The sequence below is a fragment of the Glycine max genome, chromosome 9, assembly GCF_000004515.6.
Source record: "Glycine max cultivar Williams 82 chromosome 9, Glycine_max_v4.0, whole genome shotgun sequence".
NCBI classification, from domain to species: Eukaryota; Viridiplantae; Streptophyta; class Magnoliopsida; order Fabales; family Fabaceae; genus Glycine; species Glycine max.
In genome coordinates, this window is record NC_038245.2 from 27,452,238 (window position 1) to 27,474,931 (window position 22,694).

The 22,694-nt window shown below is 37.8% G+C and overlaps 1 protein-coding gene across 2 annotated transcripts; it reads right to left on the reverse strand.

Moving 5' to 3' along the window:
* Positions 1-13,401: 13,401 nt before the first annotated feature.
* Positions 13,402-15,547, reverse strand: LOC100786253 (membrane transport protein). Of its 2 annotated transcripts, none has more exons than NM_001317508.2 (2): positions 15,264-15,547; positions 13,402-15,031 (listed from the first exon to the last, which is right to left on the reverse strand). In NM_001317508.2, exon 2 carries the CDS (start codon positions 14,996-14,998, stop codon positions 13,676-13,678), a length of 1,323 nt encoding a protein of 440 aa, NP_001304437.2. In that variant the 5' UTR covers positions 14,999-15,031; positions 15,264-15,547; the 3' UTR covers positions 13,402-13,675. The 2 variants fall into 2 exon arrangements, with proteins under 2 accessions (NP_001304437.2, XP_006587233.1); XM_006587170.4 differs by having other exon boundaries at positions 13,514-15,073; positions 15,264-15,545.
* Between the last annotated feature and the right edge of the window lie 7,147 nt (positions 15,548-22,694).

Here is a 22,694-nt window from a genome sequence, read left to right on the forward strand (position 1 = left end):
TTGCCTTCGTTAGGCAGTGTCAGTATAATGTCTTCGGATAGGATGCAACTACAGAACATGTGCAAAAAGGGGGCACAAATCTTTCAAAGAATACGCCCAAAGGTGGAGAACCTGGCAGCTCAAAGTGGCACCTCAATGACAAAAAAAACGATGACAATGATAGTAGACACATTACCAGTATTCTACTATGGAAAATGGTGGGCTACGCACCTTCAAAGCTTTGAGGATTTGGTCTTTGCCAGTGAAAGGATCGATGTGGGTCCGAAAAGAGGCAAATTTGATCATCCTACTAGGACGACTGAGAAAACTGGGGCAAATGAAGAGGGTGAGAAAGAGGGAGAAACCCATGCTGTGACTGCCATTCCTATACGGCCAAGTTTCCCACCAACCCAACAATGTCATTACTCAGCCAATAACAAACCTCCTCCTTACCCACCAACCAGTTATCCATAAAGGCCATCCCTAAATCAACCACAAAGTCTGTCTACCGCACTTCCAATGACGAACACCACCTTTAGCAAAACCAAAAACACCAACCAAAAATGAATTTTGCAGCGAGAAAGCCTGTAGAATTCACCCCAATTCCAGTGTCCTATGCTGACTTTCTCCCATATCTACTTGATAATTCAATGGTAGCCATAACCCTAGCCAAGGTTCATCAACCTCCATTTCTCCAAGAATACGACTCGAACGCAACGTGTGCTTGTCACGGAGAAGCCCCGGGGCGTTCCATTGAGCATTGTAGGGCTCTGAAGCGTAAGGTGCAAGGTCTAATTGATGCGGGCTGGCTGAAATTTGAGGAGAATCGCGTTTAAATCCTAACATTGACAAGAGATTCCACATATGGGGCAATTTTGAAGGCTGTTGTTAGGTGTCTCTAATGACTCATCAGGATTTTCAAGTTTATGCCATTATTGTAAACCACAGTTACAATGTTAAATGAAATGGATAAAGTTGATATCTTTGTCCCTCATCCTCTCACAAACACATCTTTGCTTATTCAACTTCCACCGGAATGTGAGTGTAAGCCATTGATCTGTTTGCTCAAGCAACCTGCGCTCCTGAGTGTTGACTTCCAAGACCGTTCAATCAGAGATTACTCATCTTGCACGTTGGTGGGGGTGTCGTAAAACAACGAGTAAAGTTCAAAACAAATAAGTTTCAAAATAAAAAATAAAAAGGCATTTGATTGACTGTGTTTTCAAGTAAAAATATAGACGTTCATGTGACCTCATTTTGTCTTTTTAGAGAGAAGTGAGTTATCAAGAATAGGATGTTGGACAAATGGCCTCAGTTACCTTAAGAAAAAGGGGGGTTGAATTAAGATGCAAAGACTATTCCCCAATTGAACTATCACTCTTTCTTTTTGGATTAACAATGCACCCTTAACATGAATTACTCAAAAGACAAATCAAAATAAACTTCTTTAAAGCAAAAGATAAATAGCAATAAAAGAAGTTTAAAGGAAGAGAGGAATGCAAACTTGATTTATACTGGTTCGGCCACTTCCCGCGCCTACGTCCAGTCCTCAAGAAACCCACTTGAGATTTTCCACTCTCTTTGTAAAACTCCTTTTACAAAGTCTAAACCACACAGGGACAACCCTTCCCTTGTGTTCAAGAATCCTCTACAATAAGAGACTCTCAATCTCTTAATCCCTTTTCAGAAGTAAGAAGAAGAGAAGAAGAAATCTCTCTTAAAAGGGATAGATTGTACAATGAAGACCAATCAAAATTCCTTATTGAATATGCAAGTGGTTGACCAAGGAATCTTTTTGAGAGGATAAGACAGTTCAGTTCAGAAAAACTCTTAATCTTTTGAGAGGATAAACTTTGTGGGCAATGAAAACTCTCTTTAAATTCGTGCTTCCAAGCCACCTTTGATGCCCATTCATAAACCATTTGAATAGATGTGACTCTTGGAAATTATTTTCCGAAAATCCCCTCTGGTAATCGATTACAAGACTTGTGTAAACGATTACAGGTTTTAAAAATTTGAATTAAAACATTTTCAACTGCTGGTAATCGATTACCAGAGAGCAAATCTCAATTTGAAATGATAGAATTCTTTGGTCAAACCTTTTGTTTTTCAATTTGGAAACTTCTTCCTAAGATTCTAGAGATCAACTTGATCATATATCTTGATTTCTTGTCTCGAATAAAACTTAGAAGCACTTGATCCTTCGGCATCATCAAAACATCAAAATATCTTGCTTCTACATAGGAGTCATTTGACTTAATCCATCAACTGAAAAAAAATCCTTCAACTATTTCTCGTCCTTGGAAAATTCTTTTTGCAAAAATCAATTGCTTCTTTCATTCTTCCTTGCTACAAGGTTGTGAAAACAAGACAACGATGGTTACCTCATAGCCCTACACTGGGGCAATGAGGGGCATCGTGCATGAGCCTCAAGTGAACCTAGGGGCAGATTAGAAGTTCTCCCCCAATAGGTTCCCTCCTACAAGGTCATGATGAAAGACAACGATTGGTACCTCAAAGCCTTACACTGGGGCAATGAGGGGCACCGTGCATGAGCCTCAAGTGAACATAGGGGCCGATCAAAAGTTCTCACCCGTCGATGTTTTTAACAAAAAAAAAAGGGGGGGCACAAACCCTAGGATTTCAATGGATTGATTAAACATCAAACGACTCCATTGCCATCACTCCAAAATGGTCAAATGACTAAATCAAACAGAACAACACTCAGAGGGAGTTCTCGGAGAGATTTGCAAAAGATAGGATAAGGTTGCATGGACTATCACCTCTTTCAGAAGGACAGTCAATTTGTGTTTTCCAAAAAAAATCAAATCAAAATCAAAATCACAAAATAGGGAAAGAATGTCATGAACATTGTACAACTTTCCATTACATTGCATTGTTTCATATAAAGTCCGCATTTACCCAAATTTCACAACAAAGGTTGCATGCATTTGCATCCCTCAAAATCATGTTAACTACATAGATTTCCTACATCTAAATGTCCAAATCTTTTGGATTTGGGATGACCGATCCTCTCGATGAGTCGATCTCTTGCTTTCTCATAAGGGTGAACCCTTGGGTACTAGTACCCTCACCTTTAGAGGACAACATGTCCTCGCCTTGAGAGGGCTACCCGCCCTCGCCTTGGGTACTAGTTACCCTCACCTTCAGAGGGCTACACGTCCTCACCTTCAGAGGACTGCATGTCCTCACCTTCGTAGGGCTACACGCCCTCACCATCAGAGGACTGCATGTCCTCACCTTCGTAGGGCTACACGCCCTCACCTTTAGAGGACTACACGTCCTCGCCAATAGAGGGCTGCACGCCCTCACATTGAGAGGACTACACGTCTTCGCCAACAGAGGGCTGCACGCCCTCACCTTGAGAGGACTACACGTCCTCACCAACAGAGGGCTGCACGCCCTCACCTTGAGAGGACTACACGTCCTCGCCAACAGAGGGCTGCACGCCCTCACCTTGAGAGGACTACACGTCCTCGCCAACAGAGGGCTGCACGCCCTCGCCTCCAGAGGACTACACATCCTCGCCTTGAGAGGGTTGCACGCCCTCACCTTTAGAGGGCTACGTGTCCTCATTTTCAGTGTGCTCCACATCCGCACCTTAAGAGAATTTAAGGTCCTCTGTCCTTAAATGCTTAACTGAGACTTGCACTCCCGGTTAAGGGACCAGTAGTTTCCTTTTAACGGTTCCTGGGCCACCCCCTGATATTGGAGGAGGGCCAACTGTGCGAGCACAACCAGAGAGGGAGGCTATCACACAGCTACTATGCATACCGGGGCAAGATTTCACCCGTGCCGCTGCAAAGAGACGAGTGCGGATCATGCGCACCAACATGACCACTCTTACACAGATATAGATGACATTGCTACTTAGCAACATTCTGCCCAGCGACCGCAATGCCAATCTCCCCCTGCAAAAGTATCAGTTGGTCTGTGTCTTCCCGACATGGGTAAGTATGCATATGGTTCAACTGATTTCTGATACCATCTATTGTTTGCAGGGATCGCACCCACAGAGACACCCAGTGGAGCTGAAGAAGTCCAACAGGGCCCTGGGGTTTCCAGCTCTGGTTACGGGCCTCTGTCGGCCTTACAGGGCGCTCGTTCCCCCCAGCAAGTTCATGTCGTCGTGGCATAGGTAAGTATGCACCTCCCCCAACTGATTTCTGATGTCATCTATTGTTTGCAGGGATTGTGCCCGCAAGACACCTAGTGGACCCGAAGAAGGCCAACAGGGTCTTGGAGTTGCCAGCTCTAAATACGGGTCTCTGTCAGTTCTAGGGAGTGCCTGTCGCCCCCAGCAAGGTCATCAGGCCCCCCTACCAATCGAGCTTTCATCAAGAAGTACTACGCCCCCAGGCAGGCGCAGGGCGAAACACCACATCAGCATTGGGATGGCCGGTAGCGGGCAATAGACACACTGCCACCACCTCTAGAGTTCACCTCAGCTCATCCATAAAAAGGTTAGAGCGTTGCCTATGACACATGGCCGACCCATAGGCGACCAAGTCCAAAGCCAAAGGTAAGCAAAGTATTAGGTCAGTGACCGACAAGTCATAAGGCGTCCAACTCAAGACGTTAAAGAAGCGCTACTAGGAGGCAACCTAGTAACTTTTAAATTTCTGCTTGCTATTTGATCACTTTTTATAGTAGGACACACCTAGTTGCTCATGATCATGGGAATTTAAATAAAACAAGCGCAAGCTCGGAAGGTAGTCATACCTCACAAAATATATATATGTATGTTTAGGTAGTGAAAATACCTTAGATATGCATGTATGTAAACAAAAAAATACTTCCCAAAATATATATATGTATGTTTAGGTAGCAAGATACCTTGGACACGCATGTATATAGCAAAAATATCTCACAAAACCTATATATGTTTAGGTAGCAAAATACCTCAAAAAAAAAAACAAAAAAAAAGAGAAAAAATAAGTTGTCTAGCTGAAAAACCAACATGCTTTTGAAAAGAGATGACTTCCAACTCTTCTTTGAAAAAAAATTCGCTGATCATAACTAGTTTTTGAAAAAATGTGTGTACACCTGAAGGGTGAATGCTGTGAAATTTTCCCGAGTACCCAAAATGGACTAGGATGAATGCACAAATGGATAAAAGAACATATTTTGGAAACATTGGGTTGACTAAAATAGAGGAAATGAATCCTGAGCCCTAGCATCACATGACCATAAAAATTTGACACTTGAGTGTCCGCATAGGTGCATGCATGACCAGTTTTGCATAAAATTTCCAAATCATCGTTTTTGCATTTGTGTCATGGAAATAATGTGGGGCATCCCTTTTATCCCTGAGCCAAACCAAACCCTGACATGTATCATGTCTAGCCATTCTACAAGTCTTGAGCCAAAATCCTGACTCACCATAAACCTTGACCCAGGGTGAGAATGTCAATCCTTACCCTCGGAAGCAAAAAAGAAGGAAAGGAAATTTACAATCAAAGAGAAAGAAAAAAAGAGGAAAGGAAATTTCCAATCAAAGAGAAAGAAAAAAAGAGGAAAGGAAATTCCCAATCAAAGAGTGGGAGAAAGAAAAAAGAAAAGAAAGAAAATTCCCAACCAAAGAATGGGAGAAAGTAAAAAAGGAAGGAAAGAAAGTTCCTGATCAAAGAAACTAGAAGAAATGTGCAGAAAGGTCTTTTTGACCAGACAATATCTGAACAATACAGAATTGTCACCAAATGAACAAAAGGAAGGAAAGGAAACCATGACCTAAAAGTGGTCTTCTCCCTTTGATTACCAACCAAAATCCTGTTCGTCGGTGACTTGTTCGCCTCGCGTCAAACAAGAACAGAAAAGGAAAAAGCCAAAAAAACTCAAAAGCCAGAAAACCCACCAAAAGAACCCATTTCCAAGGGAAGTCCTATTGATCCATGATCACGCATGTAATTTTTGATTTGATAGGAAATAATTTGCAAAATCAAGTCATGACATATCTATGGTTCGGAATTAGGATGAAACACTTACCTGTGCGAGATTGATACACTTTGAGTGGATTTCTTCTATTTTTGTTGAACCCAGTGTTTCCTCTGAATGGTCGTTTAGAAACGAAATGCTAACATCCAAAATCTCATTTATGGTTATGAGAAAATTTCATCAGCATACTCTCCTTCCCCGGTAGACGCATTGTTTTTCACTCAAAAAAGCATATGCTGCTCTAATCAGTTGGAATATTTGTCTCTTTACTAAAGCATGTTTGCATTTTAGTGGAGAAAACACCGAGACTTTTTCAAGTCTCACAAGTTATCCAGAACTACGTAGGTCTGAGTTCCTCATTGGAGGATACGTAGGAGCAAGAGCCTCGCTTTTGTCGACCACACCGCTTTTTCGTTACCATGACCCAAGAGCTGGTAGCCCGCGGAGACACCTTACGGTTATCCGCACCTCGTCATTCAGTGACCCCAAGTGTGATTGATGAGCAGAGGCCAATGTGGTCATCTGGCCCTTTCCGGAGATGTCAGCATCTTCCGGTGGAGACTTTTTCAAGTCTCACAAGTTATCTATAACTACATAGGTCTGAGTTCCTCATTGGAGGATACGTAGGAGTAAGAGCCTTGCTTTTGTCGGCCGCCCCACAAGATCTGTCATACTGACCCTGAGGTCATGTGACATGCGGAGACCAAATTTGGTCATTCTGCACCCCTTTGCCATTCAGACACAGTCGTGTCCGATGGCACGCAGAGACAAAATTTGGTCATTCTGCACCCTTTGTCATCCAGAGGCGGCGGGCCCGATGACATGCGGAGACAAAATTTGGTCATTCTGCACCCTTTGTCATCCAGAGGCGGCGGGCCCGATGACATGCGGAGACAAAATTTGGTCATTCCACACCCCTTTGCCATTCAGACACAGTCGTGTCCGATGGCACGCATAGACAAAATTTGGTCATTCTGCACCCTTTGTCATCCAGAGGCGGCGGGCCCGATGACATGTGGAGACAAAATTTGGTCATTCCGCACCCCTTTGCCATTCAGACACAGTCGTGTCCGATGGCACGCAAAGACAAAATTTGGTCATTCTGCACCCTTTTGTCATCCAGAGGCGGCGGGCCCGATGACATGCGGAGACAAAATTTGGTCATTCCACACCCCTTTGCCATTCAGACACAGTCGTGTCCGATGGCACGCAAAGACAAAATTTGGTCATTCTGCACCCTTTTGTCATCCAGAGGCGGCGGGCCCGATGACACGCAGAGATTTACATTATCTTCCGCACTCACAAGATCTGTCATACTGACTTTTGAGTCACGCTGACGGGCGGAAATACCCGAGTGGTTATCCGTATAAACATTCTTTTGCTATCTGTAAGACAGAACGCTTGATAGCATGCAGAGACTGACATCGTCTTCTGCACCTTTTGTTCTCTCGGGAACAACAAGTCATTTGCATGTGGAGATTTTATGGTCACCCACGACTCTCGTCAATCGAGAGGAATGAAATTAGTGTCTTATCTTTACTTTCCTTTTATCTCCAATAAAAGACAAGTAAAGAGGGGCAACTGTCATACCCTAATTTCGTCCGGGGACCTTTGCTTGATGACATGCGACCTTTGCTTGGTCCTTGTAAGGTGCTTGGCACCCATCATTAGGCAATTTGCGAAATTCCGGGACATGCCGGAAAACAAAAGAAAATATTGATGCACAATCCGTAAGGTTCCGTGACACACCGGAAATCAAATGGAAGCATCGTTGCATAATTAGTGAGGTTCCGTAACATTTCGTAAGTCAAAAAGGGGATGATTATGTAATCCGCAAGGTTCCGTAACATTACGAAAAGAAAACAAGTATCGTTACGAAATTCGTAAGTTTCCGTAACTTTACGAAAAAAGAATCACCAAAAAAAAGCAGAGGGGGTGTACTTAGTAAAAATGGGGGTGCAAATAGCAACCAGGCCCACTTGGGCCCTCCAAAAGATTCCTCCAGAAGGTTGTTGCTTCTGGAGGAAGCAACCTGGCTTGCCTGGGTGAGCTGGGCGGCAACCATCTCCCCTATTTTGCTATAAATAGGGGAGGAAGTGAGAAGGAAAAGGGTTCAGCCCCTTAGGCACTTCTCTCTCTTTCGAATTTGCTTGGAAAAATTGTTTCCGTGAAAAAAATCTAAGCCGAGGCGCTTCCGAAACGTTTCCGTAACGTTTTCCGTGAAGAATTTCACAAAGGTTTTGACCGTTCTTCGACGTTCTTCATTCGTTCTTCATCGTTCTTCGATCTTCAACGGGTAAGTACCTCGAACCAAGCTTTTCGATTCATTCTATGTACCCGTAGTGGTCCACATTGTGTTTTGTGTATTTCTATTCTTGTTTCATTTACTTTTTTATACCCCCTCTTGACGTGCTTAAGCCATTTTACTTAAGTCATTTCTCGCTTAACCTAAAAATAAAATAAATTTCCACCGATCGTTTGAATTGTATTATCCGTTAACTTCGGTTAAAATGAATTCCGACCGTTCGGTCGTGCCGTAATCACGTTGGAAATAAAAAAAAAGAGGTAAAATAATAATATAATAATCAAAAAATGTCTTTTAGTAAAATAAAGCGGAAAATCAATCGGACGTTTTCTCTTTGGGATTTCTCATTCTTAATTGAATTGACTAATAACTAAAGTGAAACTAAGGCTAAAATCAACTCGTCTAGTCAAGCTTGTCCATAAAAATAGGTTTTTGAAGTTTGTCATTTCAATTTCTTACTAAGTAAAATGGATCATTTTCAAGGTCCAACGCCTTAAAATGATCACCCTTTAAGTAAAAAAAGAATCACTTGATAAGAAAGAACTACGTAGGTCTGATTTCTTCATCGCAATTGAGGGATACGTAGGAGCAAAGGGAAACACCCTTGTCGACCACAAAAAGAAAAAAATATAAAAAAAAGGGTACAAAGGATATAAAGATATAAAAAGGGAATATAAAAATCATCCACTCTGATGAATGCTTCCAACAACAGAGAAAACGCCAAAAATTGAGAACTCCTTCCATTTCTGATTTCAGGCTTTAAATAGTGTTGCTGATTTTTGGTCGTTCGCTCAGCCACATTCTGGTTTGCTTAGCCAAATTAAGTGACATTTGGCTTAGTGCGCCTCTTCTTCGCTTAGCCTGGAGGTGCAAGCGGTCTACTTAGCGAGTTTGACTCTCACTCAGCGCACCTGTACAAGTCATATTCTTCTAGGTTCTTCTATGCGCTCATCCAATCATGTTGTGCCTAGTGGATCATGCGCTCAGCCAGAGGAGGATGGCTCAGCGAACTGCAAAAATCAACTTCACCAAACTTGCTTATTTTACCTAAAATTGAAATGGCAGGATCTTCACACCAGAAGTTATCTCCACCACTCAACCACTTAGATGAATGCTTCCAAGAACAGAGAAAACGCCAAAAATTGAGAACTCCCTTCCATTTCTGATTTCAGGTTTTAAATAGTGTTGCTGATTTTTGGTCGTTCGCTCTGCCACATTCTGGTTCGCTTAGCCAAATTAAGTGACATTTGGCTTAGCGCGCCTCTTCTTCGCTCAGCCTGGAGGTGCAAGCGGTGCGCTTAGCGAGTTTGACTCTCGCTCAGTGCACCTGTATAGGTCATCTTCTTCCAGGTTCTTCTATGCGCTCAACCAATCATGTTGTGCCCAGCAGATCATGCGCTCAGTTAGAGGAGGATGGCTCAGCGAACTGCAAAAATCAACTTCACCAAACTTTCTTATTTTACCTGAAATTGAAATGGAAAGATTATTAAATACACAAAAGTGGGATACTAAGTACTTATTACCTAAATTTACAAAAAGTACCTACAATACTACAAAAAGAACTGTAAATGGAAGGAGTCGAATACAATTTACACAGTTTTTTTTACACAAAAGTTAGTCGTATTAACCGACTAACAGTCATCATGATGAGAGTCCTTATCATCTAAACTTGTATCCAATGTTGGGTTTGCTTTGTTGGTGGACACATTAGCCATTAAACATAGGTTGGCTTCTTCAAGACTATACACGTCAAATGAGGAATCATCTAAGTCCTCCTAAGTACTTATAAGCTCTTCTTTTTGGACTTGAAGAATTTCTTCTTCTTATCCTTTGGGTTTCCAAGGTCAAGACATTTTGACTTGAAGTGCCCTAGTTTCTTGCACTCATAGCAAATGATTGGACTTTTCTTTTTCTTGTGGAAGGATCTTTTGGACAATCCATTGAACCTAGAGGAGTTATTGTTTCTCCACATCTTTCTGATATTTCTTGTGATTAAAGTTCATCATCTTCTTCATTAGACTCATCATCATTGGATTCTTCTTCTGAAGCATCATTCACAGCAAAGGCTTATGACGATGGCTCTTTGGACGTAGAGTTTCATTTTGGTCTTTGAACCGTAAGGGATAAAGATTTCCTTTTCTTTGTTCCTTCATCTAGAGCAAGCTCTTGCTCATGGACTTTAAGGATTGCGATGAGCTCTTCAAGAGTCAATGAATCAAGATTCTTGATGGCTCTTAATGCTATAACCTGGGGTCTCCACTTTCTCTAGATAAACTTCGTAAGATTTTATCAATGTGAATATAATTATCATAATGTCTACCTAGAGAGAGAAGCTCATTCAGAATGGTTTGGAAGCTTCAAAACATGGTTTAGATATCTTCTCCCTCTTCCATACTAAAGAGTTCATACTTACGTGTCAGAAGGCTCAACTTGTTATGTTTTACCTCAAACAACCACTTTTGTTTAGCACTTCTGAAGCTGTGAACTTTGGAATACTCTTCTTGAGATAAAGCGCACACTAGAGCATTTCTTGCTCGAGGGTTAAGAACAAATCTAGACTTATGTTCATTCATCTATCTTTTCTTGGGGATCTTGTGTCTCTGAGCATCTAAAGGAATGTGATTGCCTTTTTCTACAACGTCCCGCATATCGATATGAGTGGATTCAAAAAAGACAATCATTCTTCCATTCCAATAGTCGTAGTTGGCTCCCTTGAACATAGGAGCTTGTTCACAGCATATCCTTCTTCCATCATTTTAGGAGTTTCCTTTCCTCTACTTTGTTAGGAGGTCAACCTAGAGGCCAAGCTCTAATACCAACTAAAGTAACTACAACACACAAGAAAGGGGGTTGAATAGTGTGAAGGATAAAAACTTAGTCTTTTGAAAACTATCAAAAGTTTTTCTCAAATAGATATCAATGGATGAAGGGCTTTGTCCAAGGGGTTCAAAATTACTTTGTGCTTAGAAAATTAGTTCACAAAACTTGGATACGATAGTGTAGAAGTGACTTAAAGAAAAAAAAAACAAGTTATATAGAAGCAGTAATGGAAACACAAAGGTTTTATATTGGTTCACCCCAACTCTTGGGCTACATCCAATTCTCCTTCAAACCTTGAAGGGTTTCACTAATCAAATCTATTATTACAACTAGGTATTCTCTATCCTACTTTTGGCTACAACGAGTACTCTCTAGGCCACTCCTGGCACTACCCTTAATCTCCCCTTGAGATTAAGACCCAAGTATTCTTTGTCACTAAGCCACTCCTAGCTTTCACAAAAAATATATGTTTGATAGAAAATGTATTCTAATCACTAAAAGAGTGTTTACACAGTAAGCTCAAATACAATGAAACTTGCTAACTTGGCAGAGCTAATATTCATTCAATTCGCTCAAGTTTCTTTTGTCCAATGGACTAACAACGTTACAACACTTATTCGCTTTGTCTCAAAATATTCTCTTGTGATTTGACAACCTTAATACCAACGTCTTCAAGATTTATATAGACTTCAGAGCTTCAATATGTTGAGAGATCTCAGCTAGTCGTTGTTTAATAACCTTGGCGCTTGACATGAGGTCACTATTGTGCAGAGAGAGAATGGAAACCGCAGACACTTTTTGCAGCATAACTTCAAAGAAGTGCAGTTTGCTAGTGTCGCCTAGTGCTCATGGGTGACTTTCATCGTATGAATCAAATGAAACGTTAACAGCATAAAACAAAAGGAATTAAGAATGTAAAAATAAGACAATTTAAATCTTCCCTTTTATGCTTTATGGCATGAGTTTCTTATTGAGCTTATGGACGTTACTTTCTTGTGATTGATTTCAATTCTTGAAGATCGAGTAACAATTCCATGCTTTTGTATTGCGAGCCAAGTGCAAAAGCACTTGTCTTCTCAGGGCTGGACGCAGAAGCAGTATTGTTGAGTGACTAATACTTTGTCTATCGTCCAAAGCCTTTTTGTTCGTGTTTTTTTGCTTGTATCTCATAAAGATAAATATGAACTTGTAACTAAGCATGAAAGGTTAATGCATAGAATTTATACTTTGTTAACATCAAAACCTTCGGAGTTTAATTGTTTGGTACAGTTCAATGTGACTTGGACGCAGCCATACTTAACACTCATATGGGCACTCTATTATTTGCAGCACATCTCAAGTTAGTGTGCATCAAACCTTCAAGGTCTTTGAGCATAACGACAATGGAATCCTTCATGAAGTTGATTCTTTTTGCATAACAACAATGGAATCCTTCATGAAGTTGATTCTTTTTTCATTTAGATCTGAGTTTTTTTTAGTTCTAAAATTAGTGAAAAATTATGCGTTGATTCTGGATTTGTAACTTGAATAACAATGGTTGGTGGAGTCGAGGCCAGTTTCACCTTCTCCTTCTTTCTTCTATGGTGGATCATTCTTGTTTGAGTTCGTCGACACAGCGAGAACAATGTGTGGCTGATGTAGTGAGAATGCATTTGTAGTTTATGCTACGAGAACACCTGCACCACCTCTAGTGTTGGTGGTGGCATGTGACATGGACTACCATGAGAGGCTACATGTCGAGGACAAACCTATCGTCGCGGGAGAAAAACTTGCATAATGTCCAATGGCATAGCAAAAACATTGCTTTAGTGAGGGCAAACAAATTATTTATAATATTTTTATAGAAGAAAAATATTTAAAATTTTTACAAAATACATAATATGATAAAAAAAATCACAATACCCAAGTTTATATAAATTGCATTGCCTCTATGCATTTTCATATTTTAAAAATGCAGTCTGTTTTTTCATTGTCGATAATGTAACATTAAAAATATAAGATGATAAAATTAGTACTAATTTATTTTCTCTTTTATATAATTTTTTACATTCATTTAAAAAAATCATGGGAAAACCAAATTTTTTATCGCGGCAAAAATAAAAATCATTACATATATTTAAGTGGAAAAAAATGTTGTGGGGGCAATTGACAAGTTAGGGATAAAGTTGTAATTCTGCTTTTTTTAATAGATAAAATATTATTTAATTTTAATCTCAGTCATTCAAATATTTTAATATTTTAATAATAAATCTAAGGGCTTGGTGGCACACCCATGAACCATTTGAGCCGAATAGTCAAAGGGAAACTTCAAATCACAACCTTAGCATGCTTACTTCCTGATATGAATGTGTAACATGTGCTACTTAAGCTCCATAAGTGTAGAAATTACACTACCAGTTCTATCAGACAAACTTTCTAAGGATAAATAAAGTTGATCTACCCAGCTCAAAATCATAGGAAAAAATTATTTGCATCATTCATCAGTGCCAAACCGATACAGTTCACAATGCAATAATTAATTTTATCCCCGTCATACCTCATGCAGTAGAGGACAATACAGTGGCAACAATCTTCTAACCTCACAACAACTTCAAGGCAATAAGATATACTGCAACTTCAGACATACATAACTATTCTAAAGTAGATTACAATGTACAAGGAAAAGGAGAAAAGAGCAAACACGTGCTGCCAGAAGAGAAGAGCTGAAGCTTCACTAACTGCATAACCCCTTAAGCTGGCAATTGCTCCCAGTAAAATAGCACTTGGTGTGGTGTACTGTAGCAAAAGCACAAATCTAAACATAGCATCATTCTCAACTAGGAAATTTAGCTTATCTGACAATGCCACAATCCCAATTCCCAGGACAGGAAGCACCAGGAGTCTTGCAACAGTAATACCAATAGTAGTTTTAAGTCCAAGTTTAGAGTCACTCGGTCCTTCAGCAAGCATACCCCCCAATATAAGCATCACAGAAGGTACCATTGCCCCAGCTAAAATCTCCAAACTGTCAGTAATGAAAGATAACGGAGCATCATATCCAAAGAACACAGCTTTCAGCTGAGGCACTGTGCCAATGATGATGGCCAATAGAGAGGCGATTGTTGGGGGTTGAAGTATGTGCTGAATGGGAGTTTGTTCAGCAACAATTCTGATCCTCCTTACAACTCTAGGTTCAGCCAAACATCTAATGGACTTTGGACTAGTCCCACCACTTTCAAGCTCAGGAATATTAGACGAGGAAACACCCGAGATGCTTTTAAAGATCCTGGCAATAAAGGGTGTCTTAGAATGTTCAGTCTCTTTCTGCTCAATGTCAGGCCACTCAGCTTCTACAAGGAGTGGTCTACTGATATCATTCAGTGTCCGCTCTTCCTCAATCTCAGCCTCTTCCTCAACAATCTCATAATACTCTATAGGAGGTTCCATCATATGATAAACAAGAGTGTATACAAGGATAACAGAAACCCATTGAGATAAAGAAACATATGCCACCCCTCTGGTATTGCAATTCTTCCCAAATGGATTATCTTTAGTATGGCAAACAGATCCAACTACAGCAAGCAGCAGATTTCCAGTGTTACCAAATCCCGTCATTATAATAGTAAATCTGGTTAACTCTGGAGGTGGGTGGCATATTATCACCACTAAGAACCCTAGTAAGCAACCAAGAGCTGTACTCACAAGCACATTAACAGGGATAAACCACCAATCTACAAAGTTTTCAAGAGTAATGCTTTCACCTAGCTCAGTAAATATAAGGCACGGCAAGAACAATGCAAACACAAGTTTACTAAGAAGCTTAAATGTAGCTTTGGGAATGAATTGCATTGTTGGGTTTGCAAGAAGTAGTCCAATGACTGTTAGGCATAGCAGCTTCAACAATGGTACTATAGCAGCTGTCAGATCTGCACCAGCAGACCTCACAGTATTTTCATTCATGTTTTGGTTTAGCTCAAGAAACAAAATCCCCTCCTGCAACACAACACATGATTCAATATATCCTACTAGCTAGTACTGAAAAAAAGAAAAAATAATATCAAGACAAAACTCATATTCGTTGCATTTATCATAACTAGAGTAGAGAGCAAACCAAGTAAACGATACAAGATATGAATTACAACAACAAGTCGCAAGAATATATATCTGAAAATCACATGACTGAAACAGAATCTAAACAAGGGAGCGAAGAAAGAGGAGAACTTACAAACAAATTTTGGAGACCCAATTTTCACGATTATCTTGCTGCACCCGAAGATTCAAAATCACCAAATCATTGTCACAAAAGGGACTAACTAATCAACCTGCCAGATGCTTCAGACGATAAGTCGTGTTCAATTTTTATTCGTATCAATCAATGAACCCTATCTGAATTTCAATGTTCGCTTTCCAAACTGTCGTACTGGAAATTTTGATTGGAATTTGGAAAATAATAAAGAAATTAATTAGAACCCTGTCCAAGTTTTTATACGTATACTAGCAAGATGCCGTGCATCCACAAGGATCGCTCTTGTATTTATGCGCCCGAGAAATATACCTACTTATAAAATTAAATTTTTATATTAAAATAAACCTAATTAGTTATTTATATTCTCCAAAAATGAAAAAAAAAAAAATATTAGAGTATTCAAGAAAAAAAATTAAACCAAATCCTGATTCGGAAATTGAAATCGCTACTCGTGTTTTTATATATTTTCATCTAATAAATTTTTATTTCAATATATTTATGTAAAAACAATTCAACACTACAACAATTAATTTAATTTATGATATTAGTCAGTATGTAATATATTTTTTGATAAAATATATTTTATAAATTAATATTAAAATATTTATATATAATTATGTAAAAATGATATTTAACTTTGTTTTATAAATATTAATTAAAAAATTGTATATGAAGTCATTAAATATAGATGTAAAATATTATTTTTTAATAAATATATTAAATAATTAAATTTAAATTAATTGAGAGTATAAAAATTTCAACTATATAATACAAATATTATTAAAAATAGTATTTATTCATAAAATTATCTTATACAATTTCTAACTAAAAAAATGATTTTGTGAGATTCCAAATTAAAAAAAAAAAAAGGATTGTTGATTCTTTGATATGTTATTATGTTAAATTATCAATCTCAAGGAGAGTTTTTCATTCATAATGGTTCCCCTATAATTTTGATTTCTATCATAAAAAATTATAACTAATGTAATTTATGATATTTTTTAGTAATTATTTTGAAATTATTATAATTAAAATATGTTAATAAATTAATTTTAATATTTATTTAAAATTGATTACCAAGTAAAAATGGGTGTTCAATGTAAAGATAAATATTAATTAACCTTTGGTATGCAGTTGTGTTAACTACTCAGAAAAAATAATTATATCGTCGATAATTATATTAAGTAGAATTGTCTTGCATAAAAATAAAATTATTTTAAGTTATGATACTATTCAGTTTTTTACAAGTGCTTATGTGAAATAATTGAAGAAAGACTTTATTGGGTAAGTAATTTAAAACTATTTTTTAATAAAAATATATTTTATAAATTAAATTTAAGATATTTGTTACTACCTAATATGCAAAAATTAAAACTAATATAGTTTATGATATAATTGAATAAGTAATTTAAAATTAACTTGCAATAAAAATATATTTAATAAAATTATTATATTATATTTTATGTAAAAATGATATTATAGGATTTCAAAGTAAAAATAAATATTATTGAATTTTTTATGTGCAGTTTAAAACTACTCCAATAAAGAAATTTGTCATCTATAATGGTCTTGAGCAAGATTTCCTCCTCACATTTGTGGTCTCTACAATTACTAAAACTATTATAATTTATGTATATGATATCATCAAGAGTTTTATTACAAATAATGATTTCGAGTAGGATTGTGTATCATGAATAATATTTGTGATTTCTACTATAAAAAAATATTTAAACTAATTAAATTTATGATACTATTTATAAAATAATTTAAAATTATTTATATTGAAAATATATTTAATAAATTTGTTTTAAATGCAAAGTCAAAATATTACCTTTTAATAAATATACTAACAAATCAGATTTAAATTTACTTTTAGTATAAAAATTTCAACCTTATAAAATAAAATTAATCAACAAAATATTAAATTGGTTTTATACAATTTCTAAGTAACACTAATTTTATTTGATTTTACATTAATAGTAAATATTGTTGAGTATTTGATATGCAATTATGTTTATTACTCGCAAAAAGATATTTATTTTTTCCATAATGGTTTGCCCATATGAATGATTGTTTCTCATAAATCATACTTATAGTCTCTATCATACACAAATTAAAAATAATTTAATTTATGCTATTTTTGAGTGAATAATTTTAAATTGTTGTAACAAAAATATATTTCATAAACTAATTTTAATATATCTATTATATATTTATGTAAAAATTAATTTATAGAATTTAAAAGTAAATATAAATATTTAAGTTTTTGGTTTGCATTTGTGCTGTCATACCTTAATTTCGTCCGGGGACTATCGTTTGTTGATCTTTTGATCCTTGTTAGTTGACTCCTGGTATTAAACGCCAGTTATATGCGAAACATATGATCATTCAATGTTTTGATCAAGGATACAAAAATACCCTAAGGGGAGGGCAAAAGGGTCATTTTAAGGCTTTTTCTGAAGTCTGGCTCGCCTAGGCCACCAAATAACTTCATGGTGAAGTAACCAACTTGCCTAGGCGAGCAAGGTTGCTTCAGGATGAAGTAATAGCTTGCCTGGGCGAGTTGTCATAACCCCAAATGCCTTGTTTTGCAATAAGTAAGCATGAAGAGGGACTGAGAGGGAGGTTCTGAGGTTCAGAGGCGAAGGATTGGAGAGAAAGAAGAGAAAATAAGAAGGAAGAAGAGAAAAAGAAGCTAAATTGTTGCCGAATTGCGACCGTAATCATTCTTCGTTCATCCGTTCTTCATTCGTTCTTCATTCTTCCTTTGGTTAGTGTTTGTCTTTAAGGATTTGAACATGATTTATGAACCCTTAGGGGTCCTCTCTATTATTTTGTGCATCTTCATCTCCTTCTCCTATCATTGGTACTCGCTTTTCCTTTTAAAGTAAGTTTTAACCGATCGTTAGTGTCGCAAGTTATCTTTAAAAAAAAGATTGAAGGTTGATAGACAAAAACCAAAATAAAACCAACTCATAACTAATTTCTTTTTATCAAATATCGCTTGAGATCGTTTCAAAGTTCAACGCCTTAAATGACTCTCTCATTTTTTCAAAAATCAAAAGATCATTTCAAGGTCCAACGCCTTAAACGACTTTCTCCGCTTTTCAAAGTTTAAAACATCGTTTCAAGGTCCAACGCCTTAAACGAGTTTTGTTCGTAATTAAAATCAACCTTTCAAAAAACATAAAATCAACGTAGCACACAAACTTTCAGACTCAAAGAACTACACAGATCTGAATTCCTCATCGCACCTGAGGATACATAGGAGCAAGGGCAATACCCTTGTCGACCCCAAAAAATAATAAAATATAAAAAGGAAAAATACATAAAAAAATATAAAAAAGAAAAAATACATAATTTTGAAGTCATGTTTTGCACACTCGATTAGAGGTTGCCGTCCCTTGTGACGGGTGCGTGGGGTGCTAATACATTCCTCATGCGTAAACAACTCTAGAACCCTCATTTTCAAAATCCGCAAACCTTCGTCTTTTTGGTTTTTCTAATGTTTCTCTCAAATAAACGTTGGTGACGACTCCACTCGTTTTCTCCCTTGGAGACAAACGCTTTGGCCCATTATTTTGGCCTTTTCGCACCCCCGTCGAAGGGTAGGTTGTGACAGTTGGCGACTCCACTGGGGACTGTTAGAGAGTTAGGCCATTCAGTCACTGTGCAATGTTTTTATCGTGACTTCTTCTTTATTTATATTCCTTTTTCCCTTTTGTCTTTTGTTTTGGCCATATTTGTATATAATATTTGCTATGTTGTTGTGTTTGGTGTGTGTTTGTCTATCGATTACATTCATAGTTAGAAATATTTTTTCTAGGCACACATAGGCACCTACACCTTGCACACACATTGAGATATTAGGCCCTATACCCAGGTCTATGTGAGCCATAAGGAGTGGAGGTTGATATGTGGTCATGTTGGGTCTCCGACTCGCTTGATAACATTGAAGCCTCATCTAGAGTTTTCCTCTTTTGGTGGTGCATTGTCGCTGATAGTCCCTATCGCCACAATGTATTACCTAAGAGGATGATATCTCTAGAAGCCAAGAAAGTTACATGAAACCACCCTTGGGAGTTGTCACTAGAAGGGAACTTTTGGATCCTGTCCATTAGGTTCCTAAATTAGGGGGGCACATAGCAAACTTACTCTGGCTTTTTCCTTGATCGCATCATGCATCTCTTCACGGCATCATGATGGACATATCATTCCTGCATTTTTCATTTATCATATGCATGCATTGCATTTGCATAAAAAATCATTGCATTATCATACATCTTCATTTAGCATGTCAACTACATACATTCTATTTTTATCGTTTGCATGTTATGTTCACTCATGCATGATCCTTGCATTTTCCTCTGCAAAAAAAAAAAAAAAAAGAACAAAAAGAAAGTCACAAGGAAGCGTGGAGGTTTACACCACATTCTTAGTCATATGCGTTGGGTCCCATGATGATGGCTATAAACCAACCATGTTGGGATTATACACAAATTTCTCTTGGAAAAAATGATTGAAAATCACGTGAACATGGTACCTAATGCATGGTTAACTAGGAAATGATGGTTCTTCGGGCATCTCATGTCAATCTCATAATTACATTTTCCATGCATAGCATAAGTATGCCCTAGTCATTCATCTCTATGATATGTTGTCAAAGTATTGACAATTAAAATTTCTATTCCTTGGATTATGGGGTTGAACCAAGCACATGTTTTTAAGGAAAGTTTCATCAAGTCAAGGTCAAGTATGAAAGTAACCAGCTTGAAAAGTTGGGGCAGAAGATGGATCGAGTTACATCGTTTCTTTGTTTACTGCCAACACATGATTGAGCTAAATAATTTACAAAAATTAGGGATTGTTGATGTCCATGTTTTATTTTCAGTGACAATATGTGACAAACAATGTTGTTTTAATGAAAATCTGAATTGATTCAACCCTATGTTCTACTAAATGTCCTATGTAAAATTTGCAATACTTCAACAATGCATCATTCACATACATCCATTCTTATTTTTCTTTTCACATTGGTGGAATTTCTCATTGCATTCTTTCCTTGAAATCAGAACTGTAATCATTGTAATCAAAAGGAAGGAATGTGTTTTACGACACCCTTACCGTATGCGTGCCAAAGCTAGAGTAATGAGTGAAATAGAAAAGGTGCAAGAACAGATGAAGGCTGACATGGAGGCCATGAAAGACCAAATGGCCACCATGATAGAGGCCATGTTGAACATGAAGAAAATAATGGAAAGCAATGCGGCTATAGTTGCCACTACGAGTGCCACCACTGAGGTAGACCCGACTCACCTGTCTGGCATCAATCAACCAAGTCGTCTAGTCCCAAATATGTTAGGTCAGGGAGGCAAAGCATTGGGAAGTACAGGTTGTAACGACCCACCTCGTCACTACGATATCACCACTCTAAACCGCGATAATTTCAATTTTTAAATGAAAACTCTCTTGTTTTGCTTATGAAAAAAATAAAAGTAATTTTTATCTCAACATACATTCACCAAACAACACACCATTACTTAAGTGAATATATATATAGGAATAGTAATTCAGTACACGTCATACACATAATGGAAATTAAACTTGTTCATTCATATAATTAAATCTGTGATTTACATATTTAGTTCAACAAAAGAAATCATGAACCATCTATGGAGGAGTTGATTAAAAAAACACAACTCTCTCCCAAAATAATCCCAAGGTCATCTCGTCGGCTCGGCGGCTCCACAACAGAATCTCACTTCCTACACCCTACTGTTGTCATTCTGCTCCCACGAACATAGTTCACGATCATCACAGGTATCAACCACACGATACAAAATTGCAAGGGTGAGTTCATTATAAAAAGAACCAATACTAAATTCAAATGACCATAATTAGTAAGAAGACATTAACAAATATCATGAGCTTGCACAACATTCACTGATCCACACACACTCAACAAATAGTCATCATCCATCCATAGATTCAATCAATCATACTCAGTATGACACCTGACCTCAACTCTCAGATGCAATGTGACACCATCCCCAAGGAAATAGCCTATGCGTGTCCACACAACACCTCACTTAAGAAAACTATGTAGTAAGTGTCGAGGCCACCTTGTCGTGCATAGGCAACTCCCCCCCCCCCCCCCCCCCACGGTGATCAGCTTGAGTCACAAGGGAGAGTTCCAAACTGAGTGACACACCCCCTAGTACAAGTAGTCCTCCTCACAAGGAACTGCAAGTACTTACTTGCAAAGTTTATACTATTTCCGTGTCATATGAGGTATGAAACATGGGTACCATCAAGTACAATGACCATGGATGAATTAAAGATCCTAAGCCATCCCCTCAGAGATGCTTAAACTCTTTAACCACTCTATTTTCCCCCACCAGGGACATCCGACAAGGTCATTGCACCCCCCCATGAACATACACAACATACAATGTATGAAACGTGGGCCCCATCAAGTACAATGATCATGGATGAATTAAAGATCCTAAGCCATCCCCTCAGATATGCTTAAACTCTTTAACCACTCTATTTTCCCCCACTAGGGACATCCGACAAGGTCAATGCACCCCCCCACGAACATACACAACATCCAATGTATGAAACATGGGCACCATCAAGTACACTGACCATGGATGAATTAAAGATCCCAAGCCATGCCCTCAGAGATGCTTAAACTCTTTAACCACTCTATTTTCCCCTAACAGGGACATCGGACAAGGTCAATGCACCCCCCATGAACATACACAACATGCATCATCTTAATGCATTTCCAACATCATCAACATTTCATTTCAATATCACTCTCAACATCAACATCTTCTCATCTCAATGACATTATCAACAACAACCACATCATTTCATATTAACATAATCATTAATAATAACATCAATTCATGTTGGCATGATCATCATTATCAACGTCATCTCAAATCAATATCATCATAAATATGAACATCATCACATATCAATTAAAGTCATCAATAGCAACATCAACAGTAAGTCACATTCCGCATATACATATATCTTTAATGCCTAAGATTCACACTCCCCAGGTCTTAAGACAACACAAGTCTAAACAAGACAATAATGTTATTCATCAACAATAGATATATCACATCCCATTCGTCAAAAACATTGTTTTCTAAAAAAATCAGCATGCAACAGGGACAGACATATATTCCCATAGTTAGGTTCCCTAACCCTAACTATGGTATCAAAAATGGTAAATTTATAATAAACTCCCTTCACCTATTGTGAGCTCTCATTCAGTTCTTCTTTGCGTCACTCACAGGTCTCTCGTTCACGCTTGTCAGTCCAAACACAAGTCTCTACATGCCAAATTAAAGGAAACTTAATATAGATTTCAGAAACAAAGTAATGAAAAACATT